The following is a 25,587-nucleotide window of genomic DNA, read 5'->3' on the forward strand; positions in this document are numbered from 1 at the left end:
TCCAGGCTGTAGTGTAGACACAAACACGTATTATCTAATTTAATTTTCACAAGAGATAAACACCAGGGTTTCTCCATCCGGGGGATCGAGAGCATAAGCCTCAGTGAGGCTAGGTAATCCAACTCAATGTCAAACAACCATCACATGGCAAAACCAGGACTTGGAGGCCGCTGTTACTCAGGCACTGGCGTCACAGAGACTGGGCAGTGATGGGGACATTTCTCCATCTGCTCAAAGTGCCAGAGATAAAACCATCAGTTAGCATGTTGTCCAAGACCTAAACATAAGCGTACGCATAATCCAGATAGTACTTTGTTCTTTTAGGCTCCATGAGTCTGAAGAACACATCACATGGGAGGAGATACTCTTGCTGTACTAAATTTACATTAATAGGCTTGGCAGGAATGATCCTTCCCCACCCCCTCCCCCCACGCCTGCCATCTTCTAGCTTGAAGTGGGGCACCGTTGTCCATCTGTCTGCCCAGGCCTGAGAAGGGAAGTGATTCATTGAGAAAATGCTGAGGAAGAGACCTTGCAAAGATGTGGGTTCAGCTGAAGTCTAGCCTGCTGGCCTGATGCCCGTGGAAATCCAAAAAAGGGCACAGCAGTGCATTATCAGCAGCCAGACTTCATGGCGTTCTTGAGAATGACATGGGTGGGGCACCGGGAGCATTGGTGACGTTACCCATTGTGACATCATCACCCTCTCGCTCCACCCCCACGTTCCGTTTAGCTACTGAGCCCCGTGGGTTCCTTTTTGATGGCTCTTTGGTCTGCCCCTTCCTCACTACCATTGCTGCCCTATCCTTGCTTTCCACCATCTTACTTGTCCCCTGGATGACAGGGGACATCTTACTTGCCCCCTCCTGTATCTCACCTCAGCAATCACCAAAAGCAAGACTATCTTTTCACATCCCTTTGAAACCTGAAGCCCATCAGTGCCCCCCCTTTTCCAGCGCCTCATAAGGTCACCTGAGGCTCTGCACTTGCTTTGAACTCGCTGGTCCTGTACTCTGTCCAGCTTTACCTCCCACTGCGTGCCACCTGCCCCCCACCCCCACCCAAGCACCATCCAGCTACTTACAAGCGCTTACACCCACCTGGCTGTTCACACACTGCCCTTTGTGCCCAGAAGTTATGCCATCGTCACTATACCCTGTCCTCTCTCCCTCAACTCCACGGGCAGCAGAACATGTAACACTCCCTGGACAGTCAATTCAGACATCATCTCCACTTGTGACGCCTCTTCTCATCCCCCTTCTACCCAGCTAAATGTCGTTGCTCTTTTTTCGATGAAAAATGTATACTCTGGAACCTGCCCTCAGAGAGCCTGAAACCCTTCAGTGTGCAAATCTGCCTCCCCCACCAGCCACTTAGTTTGGGGGCAGAGACCCATCTTATTAATATAAATGTTTACCACGTGTTGCCACAAATGCAAAACAAGCTCAAGACATAACACTCAGTTACTTACGCCTCAACAAAACCCACAGGGGGAGAATTACTAGCCTTCGTTTCACAAATAAGCAAAACCGAGGCTGAGAGACAGCAAGAGAGCCCAGGCTTTGCCACCACCAATTGGCCCAGCCAACATTTCCACCCAGGTCCGCCATACTGTTTGGGTTTTTAACCATTAACTGGCCTCTCATGGTTCCAGTTTTGCAGCCAAAAAGGCAACAAGGGCCATTTTGGTTGTCCTAGGGATGGGAATGGGGATCAAGATAAATAAGACACGGTCCCTTTTTGCTTTGCATGGCTTCCCAGTCTAGGGAGGGACAAGATGATTGAGTCACCTTTACATGGGAAGTAAGTGTACTCATTCAGAGGGCCTGGCATTGTGGAGAGTAGAGGGTGATTCCATGGTAACAGTATCTTTATTCCAGCTCTTTTTGACAGGCCATAAGCTCATAAAGATAGGAATTATATTCTTATGTGTCCTGTTAAGTCCTCAGGGGCTGGTGCTGTGCGTAGAACATAAGAGATGTTCGTAACAGACGCTTACTAAGTATTTGCTAATGGGATCAACCAATCAATTAATTAATTAATGGGGGACAAAAATCAGCAGACAAATAGCAAGGTGAAAAGAAACTAGGGCAATCCAAAACATATCTTCAAATTAAAAAAAAGAAGTTAAAATAGCTGTATTAAAAATAATCTGACCGAAGGTTGAGCCATCAGGCTTTGTTTTATTTTAAACGCTGTAGCACCCTCCATCCCTCCAAAGTGCTCACAAGCAAGTTTTTCAACTGTAATGCGTAAATTTCAACTAAATTTGCATCTCAGTGCCCCAGTTTGTAGACCCCAGGAGTCTTAGGAAAAACAGACAGCGCCCCTAGTGGTAGTGGCGTGTTTTTGCAGAGGGAGGTTGGGGAGGCTAGGAGAAGGGGGGTGGGGGCGGGATTGGTCCAGGAGCTGGGCTTTAGAGCAGGAGGAGGAGGAGAGGGAGGAGGAGCTGGCAGGGAGGTGAGAGGAGATAGGAGAGCAGAGCAGAGAAGGAGAAACGGAAAGAAGAGACGGCAAGAGGAGGAGGAAGAGGGAAGAGCATGTGGTCAGCAGGAACGTTCTCTGGCTTGCCAACCCCTCGGGCCACCCGCACGTGCCTTCTGTGTCAGAAGAGACCCTCTGCATTCTGCCCTGGCGAAGCTCCAGCCAGATGCCCTGGTGCTGCCTTTAGTAACAATGCTGCTCCGGCTGATAAGACCACCACGGGAACCTGAGAGCCTGCAAAATTCCCTCGGGGCTCGAGGAAAGCAGAACACCGCAGGGAGCACATGCGCCAAGACTGGGTTCAAGACTCCTCACCCCAGGGCCCCTGCTTCCTCGAAAGCTGAAGGGCGCTCCCACGTTTCAGCACTCTGTGCGGACTAGTGAATTAATAAAGGGGCTGATTAGGAACCGCGTTATGCCCCCAGACGCTTTTAGCTCTATGGTGGATCGATTAGCTGTGTGGACACTAAATGAAAATAATGAAGCCGCTTGCTGCCTTCTGATCCACTTCTGAGAGGACGCAGCATTGCCTGGGCCTGAAATTGGCCCTTGGCCAGGTACTTCCAAGCGCAGAGAGGAAGAGTCCCCCCTCCCCGCAGAAAGCTGGGGAAATGCAGCTGTACGGAGGCAGAAGGACAGAGGTGGGCCACCAAAGACATGTCTTAGATCCCGAACTAACACTTTAACGGCCGAAGGGATGCTGAGACCAAACCTCAGTGTAGTGTCTGAGGGCAAGTGTCAGACGTGATCCCAGGCTGAGGACACTCAGCCTTCCCTGGACGCGGTTTGTGCGATCTCAGCCAGGGCAGAAGAGGGGCTTCACTCAATGGCTCAAGAAACAAAAATAACAAACAAAGGCTGCCTCAGCTGTGAATCAGGCAACACAAACACACACACACGCACGCACACACACACACACACACACACCCCAAAGCAAATCTCAAAAGCACCTGCCCGTGTTTCCCTTGTTTCTCTGAAGAATTTCTCTCCAGCTGGAATTTTTCACGTTTTCTTAGCTCCAGAATCATTTTGACAGGATGCCTGTAGCAAGATGCATATGGAAAACCCATCTTCTCTTCTTGGTCTGGCCCACCTGTCTGCCCAGCCCCAGCACAGCATGAGCCCCGAAGGACATCACAGTCTTTAAGGGAGACAGAGAGTTGGAAAACCAGAAGTTACATTTAGATACCCACCCACGTGGAGGAAGAGGAGGCTAGAACTTAGCCCTGGGAGCCAAGAAGGTTTGAGTTTTGAACCTACCTTTTCTGCGGAGGGAGTGAGACACAGAATCTGGATAGCTTTGAAGATGGGGCTAAGGATTTTCTGGAAGATCAGATGTGGGTTATGATGTTTTTACCCAGAACAACTAAACAGTGGAGATGCCATTAATCAAGGTGGCAGGTGGGTAGAGAGGACCAAGGGTGTAGCTTTGGGAATGGCAGGTTGGCGATGCCTTTGAGGACTGTAATGGGGATGTCACAGCAGTTTTGTGCAGAAGAGTCTGATGGTCAAGGAAGGACACATGCATTTAGGAATCTTGGGCAGAGAGATTGTGTTGAAACCCCATGAACCATGATGACAGAAAAAAAGAAGAAGTCTGAGGCCTGAGCCCCGGGGCCCCCAACACTGTGAGATAAGGAAGATAAGAAGGGACTAGCAAAGGACGCTGAGGAGTTGCCAGTGGAGTGGAAGTAAAGCCATGAGTGGGCAGAAACCACGTGGGAGAGGTGTGGCAATCAACCGGGTAAGATCCAGACAGTGGGCCAAGTGAGGCCAGACAATGGGAGGGGTTGTCGGAGGCCTGGACAAGAGCAATGTCAGTGTCAAGGTGGTTCTGGGGGATTTAGAAAATGATGGGGAAGAAGTTGGAGGCAGTGAGTAGAGAGAACTCTGCAAATTTTTACAGCAAAAGGAAGGAGACAGGTGGAAAGAAATGTGGTGTCCCGGAAGACTTTCTCTAAGATGGGAAAAATAACCACAGCCCTCTCCTGACTTCCTTGAACCTACCACGCATCTTCCCCAACCTCCAGGCCTCTTTCGTGCCGTCCCCTCTGTCCGGACGCCCCTCTCAACCCTTTCCGCGCCCCCCAGCCTCCCGGCACCCAAACCCATGCACCCACCACTAAAACACCCTTCCTCACTCTTTAGAAGTGAAGCTAGAAGTCACTTGCTCAGGGGAGCCTTCCCAGCCCCTCCAGATTTCATCAAAATGCTCCTCTCTCCTTGTTCCTGCATCCTGTATGTTTCCATCATGTACTTTACTGGAATTGAGGCAGGGCACGTTTTGTGTGATGGTTTATTTAACATGTCACACACACACACCCTGCCTGGGCTGTCAGCCCTCGGATGGCTGGGACCTCCTGTCCTATTCATGAGACGTTGCAGAAGCTCAGTGGATACTTCCTGTATTAGTTTACTTCTGCTGCTGTAACAAACCACCACAAATTTAGTGACTCAAGACAACAGAAACTTACGATGTTACAGTTTGGAGGTCAGAAGCCCAAAATGGATGTCACAGGGTTAAATCAAAGTGTCAGCACGGCTGTGTTCCTTCTGGAGGCTGTAGGGGAAACTCTGTTTCATTCTGGCTACTAAAGGCCACCTGCATTTCTTGGCTGGTGGCTCCTTCCCCCGTCTTTAGAGCCCGTGGTCACCCTGCTGTGACTTCCGCCCCTGCCTGATATCACATTGCCTTCTCCAACTTTCCCGCCTCCTCCTTTCACTTATGAGGACGTTTGCGATTACTTGGAGCGCACCCAGCTAGTCTAGGGAATCTCCCCACCTCAGGATCGTTAACTTCATCACATCTGCAAAGTCCTTTCTGCTCTGGAAGGTAAGATACTCTGGGTTCCAAGAATTAAGACCTGGACATCTTCTGCAGGCAGTGGAATGGGAAGCCACAGGAAGGTTTTGCACAGAGTGGGGACATGATCTGACTTCCCCTTGAATGGGATCACTCTGGCTGCCATGCTGGGGGTGAGGGGGGGTGAGGCAGAGAGCAAGCAGGTACATTATTCTGATACAACCACCGGGTGGAAGCCAACAGTGGCTCAGGCCAGGATGCTGACAGACAAGAGTTAAGACTCCAAATCCATGTGGAAGGTGTAGCCAAAATTTGTTGATGCTCTGGGGAACAGTTGGGATTTCTTCTTTGAAGTAATAAAGTAAGCGTTCATTTTCAAAGATTCATCGAAACCGAGCTACTCCTTAAAGGGTGTCTGGTCACACCCATCCCGGCACCTGCCACCTGCCGGGTGCTCAGTAAACATGTTGATTGCCCAAATGCATGATCCACAGGGAGAAAGGTAGCGTCCTCAAGGCTGCTAAACCAGGCAGAGGTCGTCCTTTGTGTGAGCCGGGAGCGTGTTTCAGGAAGCCCCTGTCTTCTGGAAGAATAAACTCCAGAGCTAACGTGGTTGCTTGGATCTATTTCAGCTGCTAGGCGAAGACCGGTTTCAGGACATTGAAAAGATTAAGACCATCGGCAGCACCTACATGGCCGTGTCGGGCCTGTCACCTGAAAAACAGGTAAAGGAACACCTTGCATTCAGCTGCACCATATGGCAGGGGCCACACTCTTGTCGGGTCACTGAAGACAGAGAGGCCATCGTCACCAGGCTGCCTGGGGACCGGTAGGGAGGAAATCTGATGAACTGGATATTCTAGTCATGTGACGTGCATTTGCTCCCGAGGGAATGAGGGTCTACTGGATGCAATGATGCCTCTACGACCCAGAAACCTCTAGGCTCCATGCTGAACGTCATTGTTGACTTGATGGACAAAATACCCTGGCCGAGAAATACCCTGATTATGATTTAATTGTGAGTGTCACCAAATCCCAATACCAGCCTGTTTTCTTGTTCTTACTTGTGTAAGTAGGACGTAAGAACGATAATAGCTTCTGTTCTTTTGAGGGCCCCGTGTCGGGCACCAGCGTTAAGTGAGAACACTAGCACTTACCTTGCAGCGTTAGTGGACGCAACAGCATTACGCTCTCTACACCCAGTAGGTGCTCAATACACCCAGTAGGTGCTCAATAAATGCTACGTGCATATGAGTCTAAGTTCCTGGGAAGAAGGAATCCTCATCCCTTCTTCTCATCCTTCCTTTGTTGACTTTCCAACTAAACACCTAGAAACATTCCAAGAGTAACTATCTGGGAAGAAAACCATGCTAGTAATCGGTTACCTGTGCATGGCACTTGAGAGCAGGGGTCTACAAAGTACATCCTGCCTGCCAAACCTGACCCATCATCTGTTTCTGTAAATACAATTTTATTGGAACACAACCACACACACACACACACACACACACACACACACTACATATATTTTCTCTTCGGCTCCTTTCAAGCTAAAATGGCAATTCTGAGTAGCCCTGAGGAGGCCCAAAATGTTCGCTCTCTAATCCATTACCGAAACTACTTGCCAACCTCTGGTCTGGAGGGGTACCAAGTTCTTTCGCATGCACAATCTCATTCAATCCCCAGGAGGTAGGGAGGTAGGCGGGGCAAGGATGCTGATCCCCATCTTATAGGTGAGGAGACGGAGGTTCAGAGAGGCACAGAGGCTTACTCCGCACTCCCCTCAAGGTCCGTGACCAAATGTCGAAGCAAATGTGAAACATCCCTTGAACAGACAGTGTGAGTACTTGAAAGGAAGTACACGTTTCCTAGATGGAAACACGACACATGCAAACATAAACACACGCACACGCGCACCAGTGAGCACAGTCAGGAATTCATAGTGTGGCCGCCTGAATACACAAGTGTCGACGTGGGGAAAAGAATCTGATAAGCCGCACACATTACACTGAGTTAAGCAAATCTCCTGCCATCCTGTGTTCGGGGACACTGCCGATGGGGGTGTTCGGGGGCTCCCACACCTGGCCGTCTTCATCCCAGGGATGCGCAGGTGGGTTAGGACGTAGCGCGGGGCTCCCCTCTGCTGCAGAAAGGTCCACGTTCACCACAGTGAGTGAGTTCTCCTCTCACTTGTGCTCCAGCAATGTGAAGACAAGTGGGGACATCTGTGTGCTCTGGCCGACTTCTCCCTCGCCCTGACCGAAAGCATACAGGAGATCAACAAACATTCCTTCAACAATTTCGAACTCCGGATTGGTGAGTAGCAGCTGGAGGTGTGGTCCCCTCCCTCCCGCCCCCGCCTCCCTCCCTGGCCTGGCTCCATCAGACCCCTCCCCCACTCCCTGCCCCATGCCCTGGGCACCCTGGGCCTTGGGGAGCTTTCTCCTACAACACGCAGCAGGCTTAGTGTGACCTCGCCAAGGACAGGGACGGGGACAGCGTCAGCTCAGGCCTGTCTAGGCTTCCTCTTGCTCTGGGTGCTGGAAGCCAGGGAAGCCTGCTGGCCTGGGTGCAGACGTACACAGCAGGCCCTACACCATAGCCACCTTTCCTCCAGCTCACTTGTGCAGTGCCCCACCCGCACAACACCCTGCTGAGGGAGGGAGCTGAGTCATCGCTCATTCACTCTGTCCCATGTCCTTGGTCAGTGTGTTGGTCTCCAGTCCTTCTGGACATGCCTTAAAGCAAAAGCAGGATTGCACTCCCAAAGATGTCAGATACTGTGGTGTGCAGGGACGGCAGAGAGGCTCCTAGCTCCTCACTTGGCCACACCGCTCACCCTTCCTTGCGCTCAGAGACCCCCTCGTGCAGCACAGCAATGCAACAGAAACCACAGCCAGGTGAATAGTGACCCTTTATACTTTGTATAACTCGCCAACTTCTTTGGCATGAAGGCCCCCCTACAGCATGGTCTGAAAGCCGTAAACTCAGGCCCAGAGAAGGGGGGTGATAGCTGCCGATCACACAGCCAAGCGGACACCCTGGAGGCAGCCCCAGGACTTCCAGACAGACCAGGGACGTCTGGCTGCCGGGCTGCAGCCTAAGATGGCCTTTGCCACAGTCTTCGTATTTTACATCTCCTCCGGCCTTCATGCCGTTTTACTTAACTTGGCTGTCCCTCACCAGCTTTCAAGAAAAAAACAGTCAAGAAATACCAGTATCTGACTTGTCAGATCTTTGTTCATATATAAAAGCTCTATTTTATGTTTTTGGTCTATGGATGGGATGTTCAAGGCTTGTTCCCACATCTTCCACTGACCCTACGTGTCCTTGCTGAAATCCTTTGACCACACAACGGAACCAGGACTAAAAACCAGAACTTTAACCCTGAACAAAGGCGGGAGATGTCGCTGGGCTCAGGGCCGACCCTTGGTGTGAAATCTCACAGTGCTGGCATAGATCAGAGGTTAGAAGATTATTTTCCCCATTTCACGGGGCACCTCTAAACAGAGGTCTGGGGTCAGCTGTGGCCACCTCTGTGAAGTTGGGCCCGTCATTCCAACCCTCTGAAGGTCAGTTTCCTCGTGTACAAGCTGGGCGTGATGTTATTACCCCCACCCCTGCCTGCCTCTTAGCAGTAACGAGGGATCAGACGAGGTGATGCCTGTGAGGGGCTCCGCAAGGCGTGGAGGGAGCCCCATCACTGTGATGCCCACACATTCTGTAGGGTCTGCTTCTCTGATTTCTGTTTATTTTGTATGGGGGGGGAGGGGTTGTACTTCCCTCCGCCTAGAATGATCTAACCCAGACATCTGCATGGCTTGTCCCACCACATTCTTCAGATGGCTGCTCAGAAAGGCCCTTCCCTAGCCACCTTCCTCCAAAATGCCCCCTCCCACCTCTCTCTTCCTTTAACCTGACCGGGTTTTCGTTCTAGCCTCTATTATTCATTGATATTGTATTACTTGTTTTCATATTTCCTTCTCTCCAGGTGAAGGTAAGCCCCATGAGGGTTGGGGCTCTCGTCTCTTTTCTTTCCCACCCATTGCCCCGGTGCCTGGAACAGTGCTGGTACCTAGCAGGTGTCTAGTCAATTTAGTAGAATACACGAGAAATTCAAAGTCCAATAGAAGGAGACCTACGTGCTCTCCAACATGTTTGGTGAAATGCTATTATTCCTGGCAGAGAAGTCTACGTCTCGTAAAGGAGGAGGCGTCGAAGATGTCTTAAAAGGCATTTGCCAAATAAGATGTGGGGGTTGGGCAGAAATGATAGTCCAAGCAGAAAGAAAGGCAGGGACAAAGGCACAGAGGTGGGCGACGGCCGGCAGGTGAGGGGGGATTCTAGCGGGTCAGTGCGGACACAAAGGTGAAGGAGAGGGTGGCGGTGAAGGAGGCGGACAAAGCAGGACGAGCCAGGTTCGAGGAGCCCTTGGCTGTGATCCCAAGGGGCCTGGGCTTCATCCTACAGGCAAAAGGGGCCGGGGCAGGTGTTGAAGCGGTTGGAACTTGGCCAGATGCGCACCAGCCCTCTTGCTGTGGTGGGAGGCGTGGGGGCTGGTCTGCTGGAGGACAAGGGAGGAGGCAGGGAGGCCCGTTGGGAGGCTTGTGCCATGGACCAAGGGAATGACGCTCAGGCCCTGGACTAAAACAGAGAAGGCAAAGGTCTACCCAGGCTCTCAGAGCACTGCAACAGCGGAGGCTGGAGGAGACCCCAGCGTCCTGACCCGTGGCACAGTGCTCCATCGGTCCCACGGGCTACGTCAGCGTCCTGGTGAAAATTCTCCTAATTTGCTCGGGAGCAGTCCCTGGTAGTCAGGCACCATGCCAAGGCTTTCCTCCCGTTATCTCATTCCATCTTCCTTCTACTCTGCACGTGGGAAAAGTGAGGTCCACCCAGGCTAAGTAACTGACCCAGGCCGCTCACCCAGTGAGCGGCCGAGGCGGGATCCACAGAGACCATACCTTCCCTGCTCACTGTCCCAGGCAGGGGTGCAGCCACCTCGGTGATGTCCCTCTTCTCTTACCTCTCGCTCCTTTGCTCGCTCGCAGGCATCAGTCACGGCTCCGTGGTAGCTGGGGTCATCGGCGCTAAGAAGCCACAATATGACATTTGGGGCAAGACTGTGAACCTGGCGAGCCGGATGGACAGCACAGGGGTCAGCGGCAGGATCCAAGTCCCCGAGGAGACCTATCTCATCCTGAAGGACCAGGGCTTTGCCTTCGACTACCGAGGGGAGATCTACGTGAAGGGCATCAGTGAGCAGGAAGGGAAAATCAAAACGTACTTTCTCCTGGGAAGAGTCCAACCCAACCCGTTCATCCTGCCCCCGAGAAGACTGCCCGGGCAGTACTCACTGGCCGCGGTCGTCCTGGGCCTTGTCCAGTCCCTCAACAGGCAAAGGCAGAAGCAGTTGCTCAATGAGAACATCAACACAGGGATCATCAAGGGCCACTACAACCGGCGGACTTTGCTGACACCCAGTGGGCCAGAGCCCGGGGCCCAGGCTGAGGGCGCCGACAAGTCCGATTTGCCATGAAAGCATTTTCTTTGTGTTTCCTTTTTTTGTATTTCTTTTATATATAAAATAAATATACTAATAAAAAGGTTTAATTTTTTTTAGAACAAGGGTGGTTTCATTGGTCTTGGGATACACTAGACTGAAGACAGGACTTGAGCTTCTCCTCAAATCAGAGACATTTATCGATCATCTCGAATGCACGAGGTTCTTTGGGAAGCACAGATAAATAAGACCTGCTCCCTTGACCTTGAAAGGCTCACAACTGAGTATGAAAGAGGAACGTGTAAGCAGACACTCGACACAAGTGCCCTTATTACTTTTTCATGTTTTATTTATTGGGGAGAGAGAGAGAGCATAAGTAGGAGAGGGGCAGAGAGAGGGGGGAACAGAGGATCCAAAGCAGGGTCTACCCAGCCAGGCTGACACCAGCGAGACCACCGCAGGGCTTGAACTCACAAACCGCATGATCATGACCTGCGCTGAAGTTGGACGCTCAACCGACTGAGCCACCCAGGCGCCCCTGTCGAGCTCTTGTCACGCGCAGGACCCAGTGCCAGACGCTTTACGTAATGACCTCACGCGACCCTCACAGTATTGTGTGCATGCCCTCAGCCAGCGTGTGTTGAGCTGTGCCTGTACTTTCCTAAGCTCCAGAGAAATCCTGGCAAAAGTCTGGCCCTCGCAGAACTAGCAGTCAACGTGGGGATAATCCATAACGTTCCTCTAAACCAATACATAAGCAATCTACTTCCAGATAGGGGTAGATGCCTCAGAGAAAATTGGGGAGGACAATTGGGATAGAGAATTGGAGGTCGGGGATGCCATGTAACTGGGATCTACAAGGAAGGCCTCTTTGAGGACTTCCTGTTGAAGATTATCCCTAAACAATGAGAACGAAGCACCCTGGGAGGAGAGTGGCCCCATGGGAAGGAACGGCAAGGGCAAAGGCCCCGAGGTGGGATCAAACCCACGTGATCTGTTGGAGGACCAGCTCCAAAGGCAGTGGGTGGGGAAGCTGTCGCAGGCAGGTTCACTCTCCCCTGGAAAGACTGCCTCCTGAGATCTTCTCCTGTGACCACAAAGACTACCAGGAAAGTTTCATGCAGATGAGAAAGCTCAGAAAAGTAAAGGATTTTCCCCAGACCGTATAATTAGTTGTAGAACCGGGATCAGAACCATATGGGTCAGCCAAGGCTGACCGGTATTGAGAATCACTCCCATGTTAGTGGCTAAAACACGATGAGATTTCTGTCATTCATGTCCTATGGGGCGTGGGGCGGGGGGCTGTGGGGGCTCCATACAATGATGTCAGGGCTTAACCTCCTTTCTCTCAGGACGTAGAGCTTTCTGCCTGATCCTCTGTGTCCAGCCTGCTGAGGAGAAGACAGGAAGGAAGGAGCGTCACTCAGAAGATCTTAGGTACCTGGCCTGGAAGTGGCACATTAGTGCCGTCACCAGCCCGAGCTCCGTCACTGGCCCCCCTCACTCCAGGGGAAGTTAGGGAATGGGGTCTCCCTGTGTTCACTACTAAGAGTAAAATGAAACACAGCGAGGAGCATAATCTCTTCCGTAAGAATCGACACTCGTCTAAGTCCATCTTTGCCAATGCGGAGCTGCTCTGGTAAGTTCTGTGTTGGAGGAACGTACAAGGTTTAAGCAATGGAAGGAGAAGGATGAAATCCCGACCATTCTCTAAACTCTTGCACTCTTAACAACAGCCATTTAGAAGAAACGCACCTCCAGTGGACATGCTTTCAAGGAAGTACCTACCCAGAATATTTCAGGTGAGACCCCCTCCCGAGGTAGGAGAGATACTACGGTCTCCAGAGAAGCACGACGCACAGAGGCGGGGGGCCCTTGAACTTTGAGCCATGTGGGTAATGGCCTTTGCTCTCAGAAACTATACACCTACCCGAGAACTACCTGAGGTCCCAACGGAATGAGAAGACGGCATCAGGTGAACTGTAAAGTCCTTCTGATGCCAGGGTTCATCATTATCTTCACAGACGCAGAGGAAGCCTCCTGGTTTATTCAGGCGAGTTTCTGAGGACACTGAAACAAAGTAAAGCCCAGGGGGTGCTGAGACTTGGAGCCGCAGAGAAGAGGAGGGAAGCTGGGGGTCTGGGGCTGCGGCAAACATCCCGGCAAAGAGGCCGGCCTCGGCGACGACAGTCAGGCTGTGACAGCACTGTCTCCCAAAGACAGAGAAGACTTGATGCGGGCCATCAAGCTTTGGTCTGATCCGGAGGGCAGGATCCTTCTAGATTCTATGGGCGGCATGCAGCAGACAGGCCACGGTGAGATGGATCCAGTCCCAGGGAAAGAGTTTACCCAGCACAGCTGTTGTCCCCGAGCTCTGAGCTGGGACTCAGGACCCAGTCCCTGGACTAGAAGAATGTCATCCTAAGCAAGCTAACTGGGCAGGAACCAAAGGAGGAGGCATGAAGCCAGACCCAGGCTCCTGGATGCTGCCACTTCGGGGGTGAAGCTTCACCCAGAACCTGTCGCTGACTCAGTGATGACGAGCCCTAAGGTGAAACAGGCTTCACGGAGGGGACGGGGGTGGGGGATGGGACACGTGGCTTCCTTCAGGGCTCCATTAAACAGAGGAGCACAGGCACCTGGGTGGCTCAGCGGGCGAGGTGTCTGACTCTTGGTTTCGGCTCAGGTCATGATCTCACGGTTTGTGGGTTCGATCCCTGAGTCGGGCTCTGTGCTGACCGTGCAGAACCTGCTTGGGATTCTCTCTTTCTCCCTCTTTCTCTGCCCCGCCCCCACTTGTACATGTATGCTCGCTCTCTCTCTCTCTCTCCAAATAAATAAAAACCCGAAAATAAATAAACAGAAGAGCAAGGAGGCACAATGGTGCCAAGAATCCTCACTGAATTATCAAGAACCCTACCCAGTGGACATCTGAACTCTGCTCCAATTTTTTCTGGCCCCAAAGTGTTGGGTCCCTGCCCCCGGGTCAGCCCATTCCGTGGCCCCAGCGGGTCTGCAGAGACAGAACCAGGAGACTGGCCTGTGGTTGACGTAACTAAGAGGCACGCCTCTTCTCGGGCCTTGTGCAAGGCTGGAGGGGGTGGTGAAGAAAGACAGTCTCTTGAAATGAGAGAGCTGTTTTCTGTTTGCCTACTTTTTTGGTCTGTTCATCTCATTTACGAAAAGAACTTCAAATGTCAAGTGATTTCTGGGAACCTGCTCTTAACTCCGAAACAAACCAATGCCAAGGGCTGGGTCTGAGCCCCGGCTGCCTTGCATTCTGCCCTCCCGTAAAGTCAGGCAGATCACCTGGAGGTCAGAAATGCTCCCCCACCAGTTCCACTGCCTCCCTCCTTCAGTTGGAAGTGAGTACTGTGCTGTCATCACCATTTCACAGAGGAGGAAGCTGAGACGCAGAGCTCCTGAGCAACTCACGCTGTAAGGTCTTCGACCCAGCAAAGAGTGGCAGTAGGATTCAAACTCAGGAGCTCTCGTTCCAGAGTCCTGCCCTTAAGCACCACTGCCTAGCCCTGTGGTGGGCGAATGATATTCATTAAATGAAAGTTGAAAGTGGGAGCAGGCTCCCTGGCGGGCAGAGAAGATGGGCGAGCCAGGGCAGAATTCTGGAACAGCAGTCAGGGGGGACAACCCAGCACCACTCGCCCGGACCGTCGACAGCCTCCCCTTCCACCCCAGGAGGTCAGACGGCCTCTGACTCTTTGCAGGTTGTGATGTGGAGACGGTCAGGGACAGAACATACTGGGCTGAGAGCCCCGAGGGCAGTTCCTGGAGGTACACAGGCCGCGGTTTGAATCCCATCCCCCCCACCACTTGTCAGTGGTTTGATGTTGGGCCAGTAGCGTAAGTCGTGCCCCCCAGGTTCTTCCCCTGCCCCACGAGGATGGCAACGGAAGCCGCTGCGATTTGGCAATTTTGAAGCTTTCAGATCTGAGAAACATGGTTAAAATATCATACGCTAGGAAACACCCCAAAAGTGTCTTCGGCACTGCTCAGTAATTAGATAAATGGTTGTCCACCCACAACGCCTCGTAAGGCTGCCGTACAGATGGCAAGCGACCGAGTGTCTCGTCACCCAGCAGCCTGGCCCTCTGCCACACCCCAGCATAGCTTGTCATTGACATCACACATGAAGGTTGTTCTGAAATAATGGGCATTGGTCACTCCCCTTTGTCTTGGGGAAAGCCTTGTTTCTTTGTCTGCATTTACAAAATTTGCTTTAACGAGTGTACATTACTTTATAATGAAAACAATGAGGGCCGCCTGGGTGGCTCAGCCAGTGAAGCATCCAACTTCACAGTCCAGGTCATGATCTCACAGTCCGTGAGTTCGAGCCCCTTGTCCGGCTCTGTGCTGACAGCTCAGAGCCTGGAACCCGCTTCGGATTCTGTGTCTCCCTCTCTCTCTGCCCCTCCCCTGATCACGCTCTGTCTCTCAAAAATAAACAAATGTTAAAAATAAAAATGATAAATAAAATGCATAATAAATTTATTTTTAATAAATAATAATAATGATAAAAAGGTATAATTAAGCCAAAGTAAAGCATGTAGATTGACCTGAAGAGCTGCAGAGGATTTCACTGGACCCTTGGGGATCCCACCCTGAGCCAGAGGGTCTGGAGCCCTCCCGGAACAGAGGTGGACAGACACCTTGCCGAGAGAGCCAGCTCGACACCGTGCACGGCCGGGGCCGAATCTTCCCAGGGCCGCAGTAACCACTGCTGACCCAGATTTCAAGGCTGCCCTTTTGGAGGCAGTGAGAGAAAGGGTGTTGGAGATTCATTTCCTTCCCTGACATTTTTATTCCAGACCCGCAGGCTCTTCTGACGCTCTGCTTCCCTGTGCCAGCCAGCATTTCCAAGTGAGAGTGCTGCTCTCAGATTAGCTGTGGGCTCCAAACCAACCGAACCCAATATTTTATTGATGAGTTACCAGGGGGCTGGGTGCCCTGAAGCATAGCACCCTGTGCCGATTTGAATTATTAATTGCCCATCAGCCACACACCTCCGGCCACCATCCTGCCCTGTGGCCCCAGGAAGAGAATATCGCCATTCTTTGCGTGAGCATCCAAAGCGTTCTCAGTCGACTCCATGCACCTGTCTTTCCCTTTTATAAAACAGACAGCTTGCCTCAAGTTCCATCAGCTCCCGTTTGGAAATAATCTCAACTATAGTTCTTTCGTAATTCACTGACTCCTGTCTTGACATTATCCTAACGATCGTGGTAATGAGAACGAACATTTGCAGGGTGCTTTACAGTTTGTGAAGCCCATTTCCAAAAATGATTTCAGTTGACCTTCATAACAACTGTCAGGGAGAGAGATTATTATCTCAATATTCCAGCACACCCAGGCTCATAAAAATCAGTAAAAATGAACGTTTTAAAAGCTCTATCTAAACCTAAAGCGTGAAAGCTGAAAAGAGCTTACAGATCACATGTGGCCCGAAGTCTTGATTTTTGTATACGTGAAAATGAAAGCCCAAAAAGGGGGACACATTTGGTCAAGATTCAACAACCAGGACTGGAATTGGAGCCAGCGCAGAGAACCGGACTCCTGTCTCGTGACCTTTGACTCCACATGGGTGCTCTGACCTCCTCTCCTTTGCTCACTGCAAGTAAGGCCACGCTGTGGCCTGAACATCGCGTAGGTCCTCCTTGCCCCATGAGCCCGAGTGAGGCTGGCTGGAGGTCCCCTGGAAGCCTGTGATGCCTGCCAGCCCCCACGACCCTCCTCTTCACTCCGCTTCTGGTGCCCACATCTCCACACCCACCTCTGCCCCACACGGCTGGGCCCCAACCCGAAACTCGGCCCCTTCTCAGTTTGTGTACGCATAAGCTTACACACACACACACACACACACACACACACTGGGCATCTGCATTCCGAAGGACTGTTCCACGACACCCATCCCTCCTCTGTAACCAGGAATGTGGCCCTGGTGCCCAGTCCAAAGAAACATTTCAGCAACGGAAGAAAAATAAGGAAATGCCATCGCTTGGAAAACATTTCTTGTTGCTTGTCCTGACTCCTTCCCTCCTATGCACATTTATAAGGCTGATGATCATTACAAATGCCAGCAGCCAACCTCTTTTCTTAACGCCTGAAGTCCCACCGTTAGCCACCTTCACTGTCCCCACGGGGTAGAGATTATTAAAAACGGGAAGGACAGTTGTATGACATGCCCGGAGCAAGCGGTGAACAATTGACCAAGGGTTCTTTTGAGTGACAGCTTGCTGTTCTGCAGAAATGACCAAACTAGCCCCAAAAGAAACTATTGAAGTTGCCCAAGCAATGGACCCTTTGGAACACCTTCCCTTGGGCACCAGGCTTGGAGAGAAATGCCTCTCTTGGTGGCAGCTGGGGGCTGCAGGCTGGCCTCTGATGGGTGGGCAGACATAGCCAGGGAAACCCCAGCCTCCTGTAGAAGACGTCACATCCCCTGACATTTATGATGTTCCTGCCGAAAGAAGTATCTTTTTTTAAGTTCACTTACTTATTTTGAGAGAGAGAGAGAAGGGGAGGAGAGAGAGAGAGAGAGAGAGAGAGAGAGAGAGAGAGAATCCCAAGCAAGCTCCACAATGAGAGAGGGCTCGAACCCACAAACTGTGAGATCATGGCCTGAGCCAAAACCAAGAGTCAGACGCTTCACCAGCTGAGCCAACCAGGTGCCCCGAAATATGCGTCTTCTTGATTGAAAGGAATACATCTCTTTTGTTCAGATGACCAGTACTTGGGATTGTTAAACTGGTTTTAGCGAAGGCATGGGGGAGGAGGTGGGGGGCTGGACAAATACTGAGTTTTGAAACAAATCTCTCAGCAGCCAGGCAGGAAAGAGACTGGCACACCCACACCCTTTGGTCCCTGGATGTCCCCTCAACACTAAGGGCTTTCCTCCGAACGAGATGGGCCACCCGTGAAACGAGACGGGTTTGGGGCAGAGGAGTCACGTGTTTTTTTGCAGTGACATCTGTCTGCTGTGTTGTGCTAGAGTGACAGGGAAAGGGCAGAAGCAGGGTGACGAGTCAGGAGGTCAGTGCAATAACCCGTGAGATACGGACGTGCCTGCACCACGCTGGGAGCTGCGGGGGCAGGAAGTGGTCGGATTCTGGGTATATCTGGATATGTACACACTGAGCTCATGATACTTGATGAGGGATTGGATGTGAGCTATGGAGGAGACGGGGCCAGGACAACCACGCTTTGAGGACCGATGAACTAGAAGGGTGCTGAGATTCAGAGTGCAGGAGAAGGAGCTGGGTTTGGGTGAGGGAGCCACAGGTTCGCATCCGGGCAGGTAAAGTTGAGGTGTCTACTGCCCACCTGCATGGGCGCGTGGAGTTCAGAGGAAAGGTCCGAGCTGGACAGACAGTCATGGTGCTTGACCTTGACAAAGAGTTTGATTCAGCCACTGCTCCCTCCCTCCTGAACCCTCGCCTCCCCTTGCCGTCCAGCGCCGTCCCTGACGGTGTCACTTCGACCTCTCCGACCTCAGTCAAGCTTCTTAGAGCAGTTGTCTGACTCCCCGATCCTAAGCTGCCTTCTCCCCCTCCACGCTTCCCCCATCCATCCATCGGAACTTTTTCCCATGACATCACCCACACCTCTGCTGGTGATTCTCACACCTAGATGGTAAGCCCGCTCCTCTCTCCTGAACTGGGAAATCAAACATCTCACTGACTCCAGGCAAGGCCACCTGGATGTCCCGTGAGCTTCTAGTCCAGTCCTCTGTGAAGGAACTCGTCTTCTCTTCTAGCTTCCTGTTGCCCCTGTGGCCCTGAGAGGAGCTCCCGGATTCCCAGCTCAGCTGAGGCCCATCCAGAAGGTTCTCCAACCTGCCTTCCCTTCTCCTTCCTCCTGCTCCCGACCCCTTGCCCACAAAACCACACACACACACACACACACACACACACACACATACACACACTCCCGGTTAAGATCCTGCAGTGAATCCTTTCTCCCATAACAGCTGTCTGACTTTAAGCCCACCCTCCTGGAATCCAGTGAAACCGTGTCATCTAGTGGTTAAGTGTGTGGACTTTGGGGCCGGGTGAACTGGAGTGCAAACCCATCAGCATGTTGCCCGAAGAAAGCTTGAGCAAGCTACAGTCGACGTGGCCGCCTATTTTCCCTTGATCAGATCCCAGAGCCCTCAAACACCGTGCACCTTAGAAAACTGTCACCTAGGACTCCGTGGAGGAGGTGATTCTAGGGTGCACTCCCTGGCTCCTCTGTGATGGAGAGAAGACCTTACAGGAGGGTGACAGTGGGTCCAAGTTGACAGCGACAACCAGCACGCGGGGGCTGTCCCTTCCAGCTCCCCACCGCGCACTACAGCACATTGTGCTGCCTCTCCGTCCAGGTGCTGTCACCCTGCGCTGCTAATTGCCTATGACTTCCCCATCTGCTAATTACAGATGAGGTCACAGTTCACACTAATAGTTTAAAATGCAATGCTCCGAGTCCCCCCTTGCTTAAATAAAAGGGATCTCTCTCTTCCGGAGAATCCAACCTCTGAAAAATAGTACCTTGGCCAACGTCAAGGCCAACAGCATCCGGGCCTCACGTAGGAAGGGATGCATTGGAGGAAGGGGGTGCGGAGCCCAAATAACTAAGTGACGGCACCTCAAGCTTCCCCATCAGACGTGAAGTCCTCGAGACTGGGACCATGTCACTTTCTTCCTTCTAACACTGTGGCTGATGCGGTGGCCGCAGATCATCTGCTGAATGAATGAATAAATGAATGAACGAATGAACCACTAAATGGACACAGGAGGGAAGATGTAAACCAGCAGGATGCAGGTGTGCCCGCTGACAGGAAACAGCCCAAACTCTCTGGAAAGCCCTTCCAGACCTGGTCCCTGACCCCTCTCCAGCCATGTCTCTAACTCATGCCCGCCGCCTTCCATGCCCCAGGCAGACAAAGACCACTTCCTTCCCCCCAACCTGCTGGGACGGCCCAAGGACTCGCCTTAGAAGTAACTGCTCTGGGGCACCTTCCCCGTCCCCCCGCTACACAGGGTCATCTGTTCTCACTCGTGCCTCCAAGTTTGCCATACTTTGCCCCATCAGCACTGCCAGACTTCATGTTATCGCGTGCTTAATCGATGACTTCCTCCTACTACATGGTACCAGTCAGGAGGGGGGGACCGTGTCCAGCTCACTCTCAGGTCACTCCGTGCCCGATGGCACCACACATCATCCCACACTGCCAAACACCATGGACCGCCCCCCCCAACCCATATGGCACATCACCCTCAGCGCTGGCCCCTGGGCATAGAGTTATTCTTTCTTCCAATATACATTCCTTCTCTTCTAGGTGGGAGGACACAGTGGCGAACAAAACGCACAGCCCCGCCCCCACCGCTGCGTGGCGCTTACATTCCAGTGGATCAGCCTGACCCGGTCGGATCATGTGAACACGTTACGTTGTCAAAATGTTGCTCTTAGAGCTGAGGACACAGAGGTGTCCTAATCCCGCCTTTCCTTCTCCCCTTCCTCCCTAAGGGTGAGCTGAGGAAGCTCTTTCTACACAGACTTACACAAACACACACTACTAAAGAGAGAATTATTCTGACCCTTATTAAAATGGGGCGCCTGGGTGGCTCTGCGGGTGGAGCATCGGACTCTTGATTTCGGCTCAGTTGTGATCTCACAGTTCGTGGGATCGAGCCCCACATGGGGCTCTGTGCTGACAGGGAGGAGGAGCCTGCTTAGGATTCTAAATCAATCAATCAATCAATCAATCAATAAACTTAAAAAATGTTTTAAATGGCAAGGAAGACTTCATTCAAGATCACGGCGTAGGGAATCACAGGGGAGAGAAATGGACCTCAGTGCCAAAGGAACAGAAGGACAAGTGGGGATTTACAACCAAGGAGTGGGGGAGGGGCCAGTGGATGGAAAATCGCCGGGAGGCTGAGGAAGGGGGCATCAAAGGTGGGGCCGAGGAACCCGATCGAGTATCCAGGGTGGCAGGGATGACTTAGCGGGATTCTTGCCCAAACTGCTCTAGGCAGACCCAGCGAGGACAGGACAGATACGAAAGGCCAAGGTTGAGGCCAAGTTGAGAAGAGGGCTCCTAGGAGCCCTGACAAATAGTCGTCAAGGGGGGGGGGGGGGGGGTCTTTGTCAACATATGTGCGCACGCGCGCACACGCAACAGCAGCCGCGGAGTTGGAGTACCGCTTTCTTCGCCGCTGGCCCCGCCAACAGTGACCCCGGGGGACCTGCCCTCTGGTTAAAGTTGAGCTGTGCTGGCCACTTACACACCCAGCATCTTACCTCTCCAACCAGTGGAAACATCGGGACCAGCAGAGTAGGGCAGGGTGACAGGAAGAGACGGCCAGATCTCAAGCTGGAAGGGGGTTAGGGAGGGTCCTGGCTCAGTTTACCAATTCTGCCCCATAGAGAGAGACAGGAAGTCTAAGAAAAGAGCAGAGGACAGGCCCCTGTGTTGTGGGATATAACCCTGCCAGCTCGCCAGTCCGTGCCCTGTGAGTGTCCTGAACTCACTTTCCTTGTGGGGACCGGGAGGGCTAGAGGGCACGGAGGAGGGGCAGAAGGTCCCATGCCATCTACCACGGTCTTCCGACCACACAGATAACAAATGGATCCAAAAAGTCCTCCAAGGGGGTGTCCTGGGCCAGAGAGCAGGGGAGCTGAGGGAAGAGTGCGGATAACCCACCCCACCCCGGACTCGGAGCCCTCAGTCGGTGTCCTCGGCCAGAACCCAGGCCGGCATCCCCTTTACATGAAACTTGCGGGTCCGAGATGTCCCTTGGCCACGGCCCAGGGCCTCTGGGGTCTGTTACCTGCGCCTGTGTTCAGGCTGCTGATTTTCTCTGTTGCTTAAAGATCCCACAGCCCCATTTAGCTCAAGCCTCAGTCTCAGACTGCAGTCTTTCCCGTGCTTATTAAATTCACTCTCGGCTGGCCTCATTTTCATTGATGTCACCATCCCTGGGTGAGGGCCGGGCAGAGAGACCGCAGAGAGCAGCATGGGGGCCGCCTGGCGCACCTCCAGCGCCGCAGAGGAAATGCCACTTAGCTGCAGAGCCACGGGCAGGCAGGGAGGCCGGCCTTTGCCACCCGGGGCTAAGCTCCTGGAGGGGAGGGGGCAGAGGATCAACAGGGAACAGGAAAGCGGGGGGCACCTGCGTCCAGTCCTGAGGATGCCGGGAGCTGGCGCTGGCCAGTCGCTCCTGCCCAGCACAGTAAAAGGAGACGGAAAGCGGGCAGGGGAGGAAGGCTTTTTGAAGTGGGCCCGTAACTACCAATTACAGAGAGTGCCGGAATCTTGATGCAAATGCCTGAGACACCAGAAGGTTTGAATCCCCTTTGGAGATCAGAATCGCAGCTAATAGGATTGAGGTGAGGTGAGGAGGCACAGTTAAAGGGGCCAAGAAATGAGAGAGATGGAGCGGAAGTCAGAATTCTTCTGTTTCCCTTTCTCGTTTCAGGTCGCACCTGTATTCAGAGGCGACAGAATCCTGGCCGCAAAGGCTGCCTTCACCTCTTCTGAGTTTCGGTATGTGGGATGGTTACTTAATCTCTCCGAGCCTCAGTTTCCCACCTATGTAGAAAGGGATTAGCTGTCCCTCTCTCGGGAGCTCAACGGGATCCCGTGTGAAAGTCCCCCACCAGCCCCGCCCAGCTGCTTAACTCCTGAGCCAGGAGGAGAACAGGGTGGTCCAGAGAGGAGTTCTGGTTCCCAGAATCCTGCCACGAGTGGGCAAAGAGCCCTGGACGGAAAAGGAAGGGTAAGCTCTGTTTTTTGCTGCATTATTTGCTCTGGCCAAGATATGGGAAGCAACCTGAAATCTGAAGGCACCGCCCATGATCATGACACCTGTCTCGAAGTGAGATGATGGTGTGGATTCGTAATCAGCCTGTAGAGACCGCTACGACATGCCAAACGCTAGTCTCTCATCCACAATCCCAGGCTGACCTCGTCCCCCCCATCAGTTAAGACACAAGCTCCCACTGAAAACTCCACTAGACCAAGGTCAGAAAGCTACCTCTTCACGTCTGAGCAGCCCTGGGCCACTGCAGACAGGATAGTAATTAGGTGCACAGGGAAGCTCGGAGAACAGCGAGAGCCCTCCGTTTCCTAATTCAGGGAGACCAGCAACCCGAAAAGTCTGAGAGGCCCTTGGACCGGCCACAGCCTTGTCATGGGGACCCGCTTTCCTTTGCTGCCATCTTGTGGTCGAATTTCGGAATAAAAGCCTGAACGGTGGGAGGGATGCTCATCTGAGGTCAACTCCAGCAATGACCAGGCACTGTTCCCGGTGCTGGTGCTGGACACAGAGTCGTGGACAAAAGAGACAGTGCCTGCCCTCACAGAGCTTGCATTCTAGCTGGCGGTCAGGTAATGCTGCGCAAAGGCTGAGTCCTTCTCATTTGACAGAGGAGATGATGTGGTTTAAAGAATTAAAACGTTTGCCCAGACCACACAGCTGGGACATGGACCGTTAGGATTGGAACTGAGAACTCCTTTGGCCCATCACTCTCTTGCCTTCCCATAGTCCATCAGGAGGACGGGAGGTTGGCTCGGAGTCAGGGACCAGACAGTAAATCCTAACAGAGCCACAGTATGCTCAAAGGAAAGAGCCCCAGGACCCCGGAGACCTGAGTTTAAGCCTTGGCCCTACCACTTTCCAGCCGTGTGACCTTGAGCAAAACACTAAGTGTCTCTGATCACCTGCAAAATTGGAATAACCAGACCTATGTGACCTAGACCGTCTATGGTTTCTTCATCCCACTGCCAGGGGTTTTTGAGCACTGAGCATGGATGAGATTGTGCTGGAAGCTGACCGGAAGGCTGGTTGAGTCTTTGCTCCCTCCAGGCCCCCTCTCGCACCATATGAAGCCATACTGAAGCCCCCTAAAGCCCACCCTCTCTCCTATTCCAAGGCTGCTGACACTTTTGGCCCCACAGGTGCTCCCAGTTTGTCTGCCTCCTCCTGTCCTCCCTCTTCAAGGTCAAAGTAATGGTTCCCACCTTACCCTTGCCCCGGGCATTAACGCTGATAGAGCACCAGCGCTGCTGGTCCCATGCCTGTTGGGACCCCCTTGTCTCCAAAACTCCTCAGGCCCTACTCTTACTTACTAGCTCTACCTGAAATGTGTTCTCCTTTCTCCATCCCTGTTGGCACTATCCCCTTAAGCCTATCGTCTGGGCTGCCCCCTGCCTGCCACCCCACTCTCAACCCCACTTCCTGGCAATGTGCTCCAAGACCCTGGCAGCTGCACAGTATCTACTGGGCACGGACTACACTCTAGGCTTTGGTCCGAGCACGTATCGTGAATGATCTCATCTAGACCTCTCCACAATCCTATTACATGGATGATATACTATTATATCCCAGTTTAGGCTTATCCCAGACAAGACTGGAGAGCTTAGCCAAAGTCACAAGGCTCGTACGTGGGACAGTCTGTCTCTACAGCTTCCCTGGTACCCATGACATGCATCCTCCAAAATTCACTGACAGGGACACCATGCCACCAAGTCATCCCTGAGAGGCCATGAAGTCCCTTGAACACACGCTGTTCATGGAGTGGAGGATTAACAGGGATTTTCGAGGATGTCAGACGTAGGTTTCCTTCATAGCCATTATTACAACGGCTAATAATACATTCACTTGTATGCTCATATCCTAATGATTTTCCAATCAAGATTGACATGGCTTCCAATAAATATTTATGAAAAAAGAGGGTAGGAAGAAGAGAGGGAGAGAAGGAGGAAGAAAAGGAGGAAGAAGAAAGGGGAATTTGAAGCATGGTCGTCAAGGCCATACAGCAATGGGTGGTCATGACCATGCAGCTGGACGGTGGTCAAGGCCACGCGGGACTGAGTGGTCAAGGCCATGCAGCTGGATAGTGGTCTAAGATATGCAGCCATGGGTGGTCATGACCATGCAGCTGGACAGCGGTCAAGTCCATGCAGCACTGAGTGGTCAAGGCCACGCAGCTGGATAGTGGTCAGGGTCATGCAGCCATGGGTGGTCAAGTTTGAAAAGTGACACCTGGACTACTGCGGACTAGCAACTGAAATTCAGCACTGCCTGCTCACTGTAAGGCCAGAGAACACACACCAAGTGAAGTGAAAAAAGGGAAAACAAAAACTAGGCACGCCATTGTTTAATCAACACCAAGCTCCTTCTCAGTTACCCTGTGTTCATTATGTAAGTATATCTTAAAGCCGAGGTATCCCCTCGGCTTCCTCCTCCTTCTTCTCTACCCCAGTAGTTCTCAAAAGGAATGGGGTGGGGAGCAAATTCTCCCCTGATGGACATTGGACGACATCTATAGCTATTTTTGGTTGTCACAATTCGCAGGAGGCTGGAGCGGGGAGGTTAGTGTTAGGCCCTGCTCTCCACACTCTCTTGGGCCATCAGATCGTCGCCTCTGGTTCCAAAACCACCCCTAAGTGACATACCAAGTCCGCATCCACACTTCAGATTGCCTGCTGAGCTTTGGACCACTTGCCTGATCTGTCCCTCATGCAACAACTCAAAGTCAACCTCATCTGCACCTTCCATGTTCCCGGCCACATACCCCTCTAACTCCTGCTCCTCCCGTATTCTTCTATCCATTCCAAGATCCACATTTTAACATCTCTGAAATCAAGACACATCGTGCAATCGATGTCAGGTATCATTAACGGCATTTTGTTTGCATCTGTTGTGTCTCATAAAATAATGGTTTTGTTTCCTCAGCCATTTACCACGCCTGCAGCTCTCCCTTGGCGCGGTGCAGGTGTTCGGCCCCTGTCCCA

At 52.3% G+C, this 25,587-nt stretch overlaps 1 protein-coding gene and 1 long non-coding RNA gene across 4 annotated transcripts in view; one reads left to right on the top strand and one right to left on the bottom strand.

Annotated features, from left to right (window-relative positions):
- ADCY8 (adenylate cyclase 8) overlaps nt 1-10,915 on the top strand; it is a 221,055-nt gene extending 210,140 nt beyond the window's left edge. For all 3 annotated transcript variants that reach the window (XM_027063898.2, XM_027063895.2, XM_027063896.2), the window contains 3 exons: nt 5,920-6,012; nt 7,489-7,603; nt 10,339-10,915. In XM_027063898.2, the coding sequence (XP_026919699.1) occupies nt 5,920-6,012; nt 7,489-7,603; nt 10,339-10,826 (696 nt within the window). In that variant the 3' untranslated portion in view covers nt 10,827-10,915. The remainder of the gene's footprint in view (nt 1-5,919; nt 6,013-7,488; nt 7,604-10,338) is intronic.
- LOC128312788 (uncharacterized) lies at nt 24-10,759 on the bottom strand. Its single transcript, XR_008292523.1, has 3 exons — nt 10,314-10,759; nt 6,445-6,615; nt 24-6,001 (listed from the first exon to the last, which is right to left on the bottom strand). It is a non-coding gene; the product is annotated as an uncharacterized LOC128312788 (long non-coding RNA).
- Nucleotides 10,916-25,587: the final 14,672 nt, after the last annotated feature.

The sequence above is a fragment of the Acinonyx jubatus genome, chromosome F2 (genome assembly GCF_027475565.1).
Source record: "Acinonyx jubatus isolate Ajub_Pintada_27869175 chromosome F2, VMU_Ajub_asm_v1.0, whole genome shotgun sequence".
NCBI classification, from domain to species: domain Eukaryota; kingdom Metazoa; phylum Chordata; class Mammalia; order Carnivora; family Felidae; genus Acinonyx; species Acinonyx jubatus.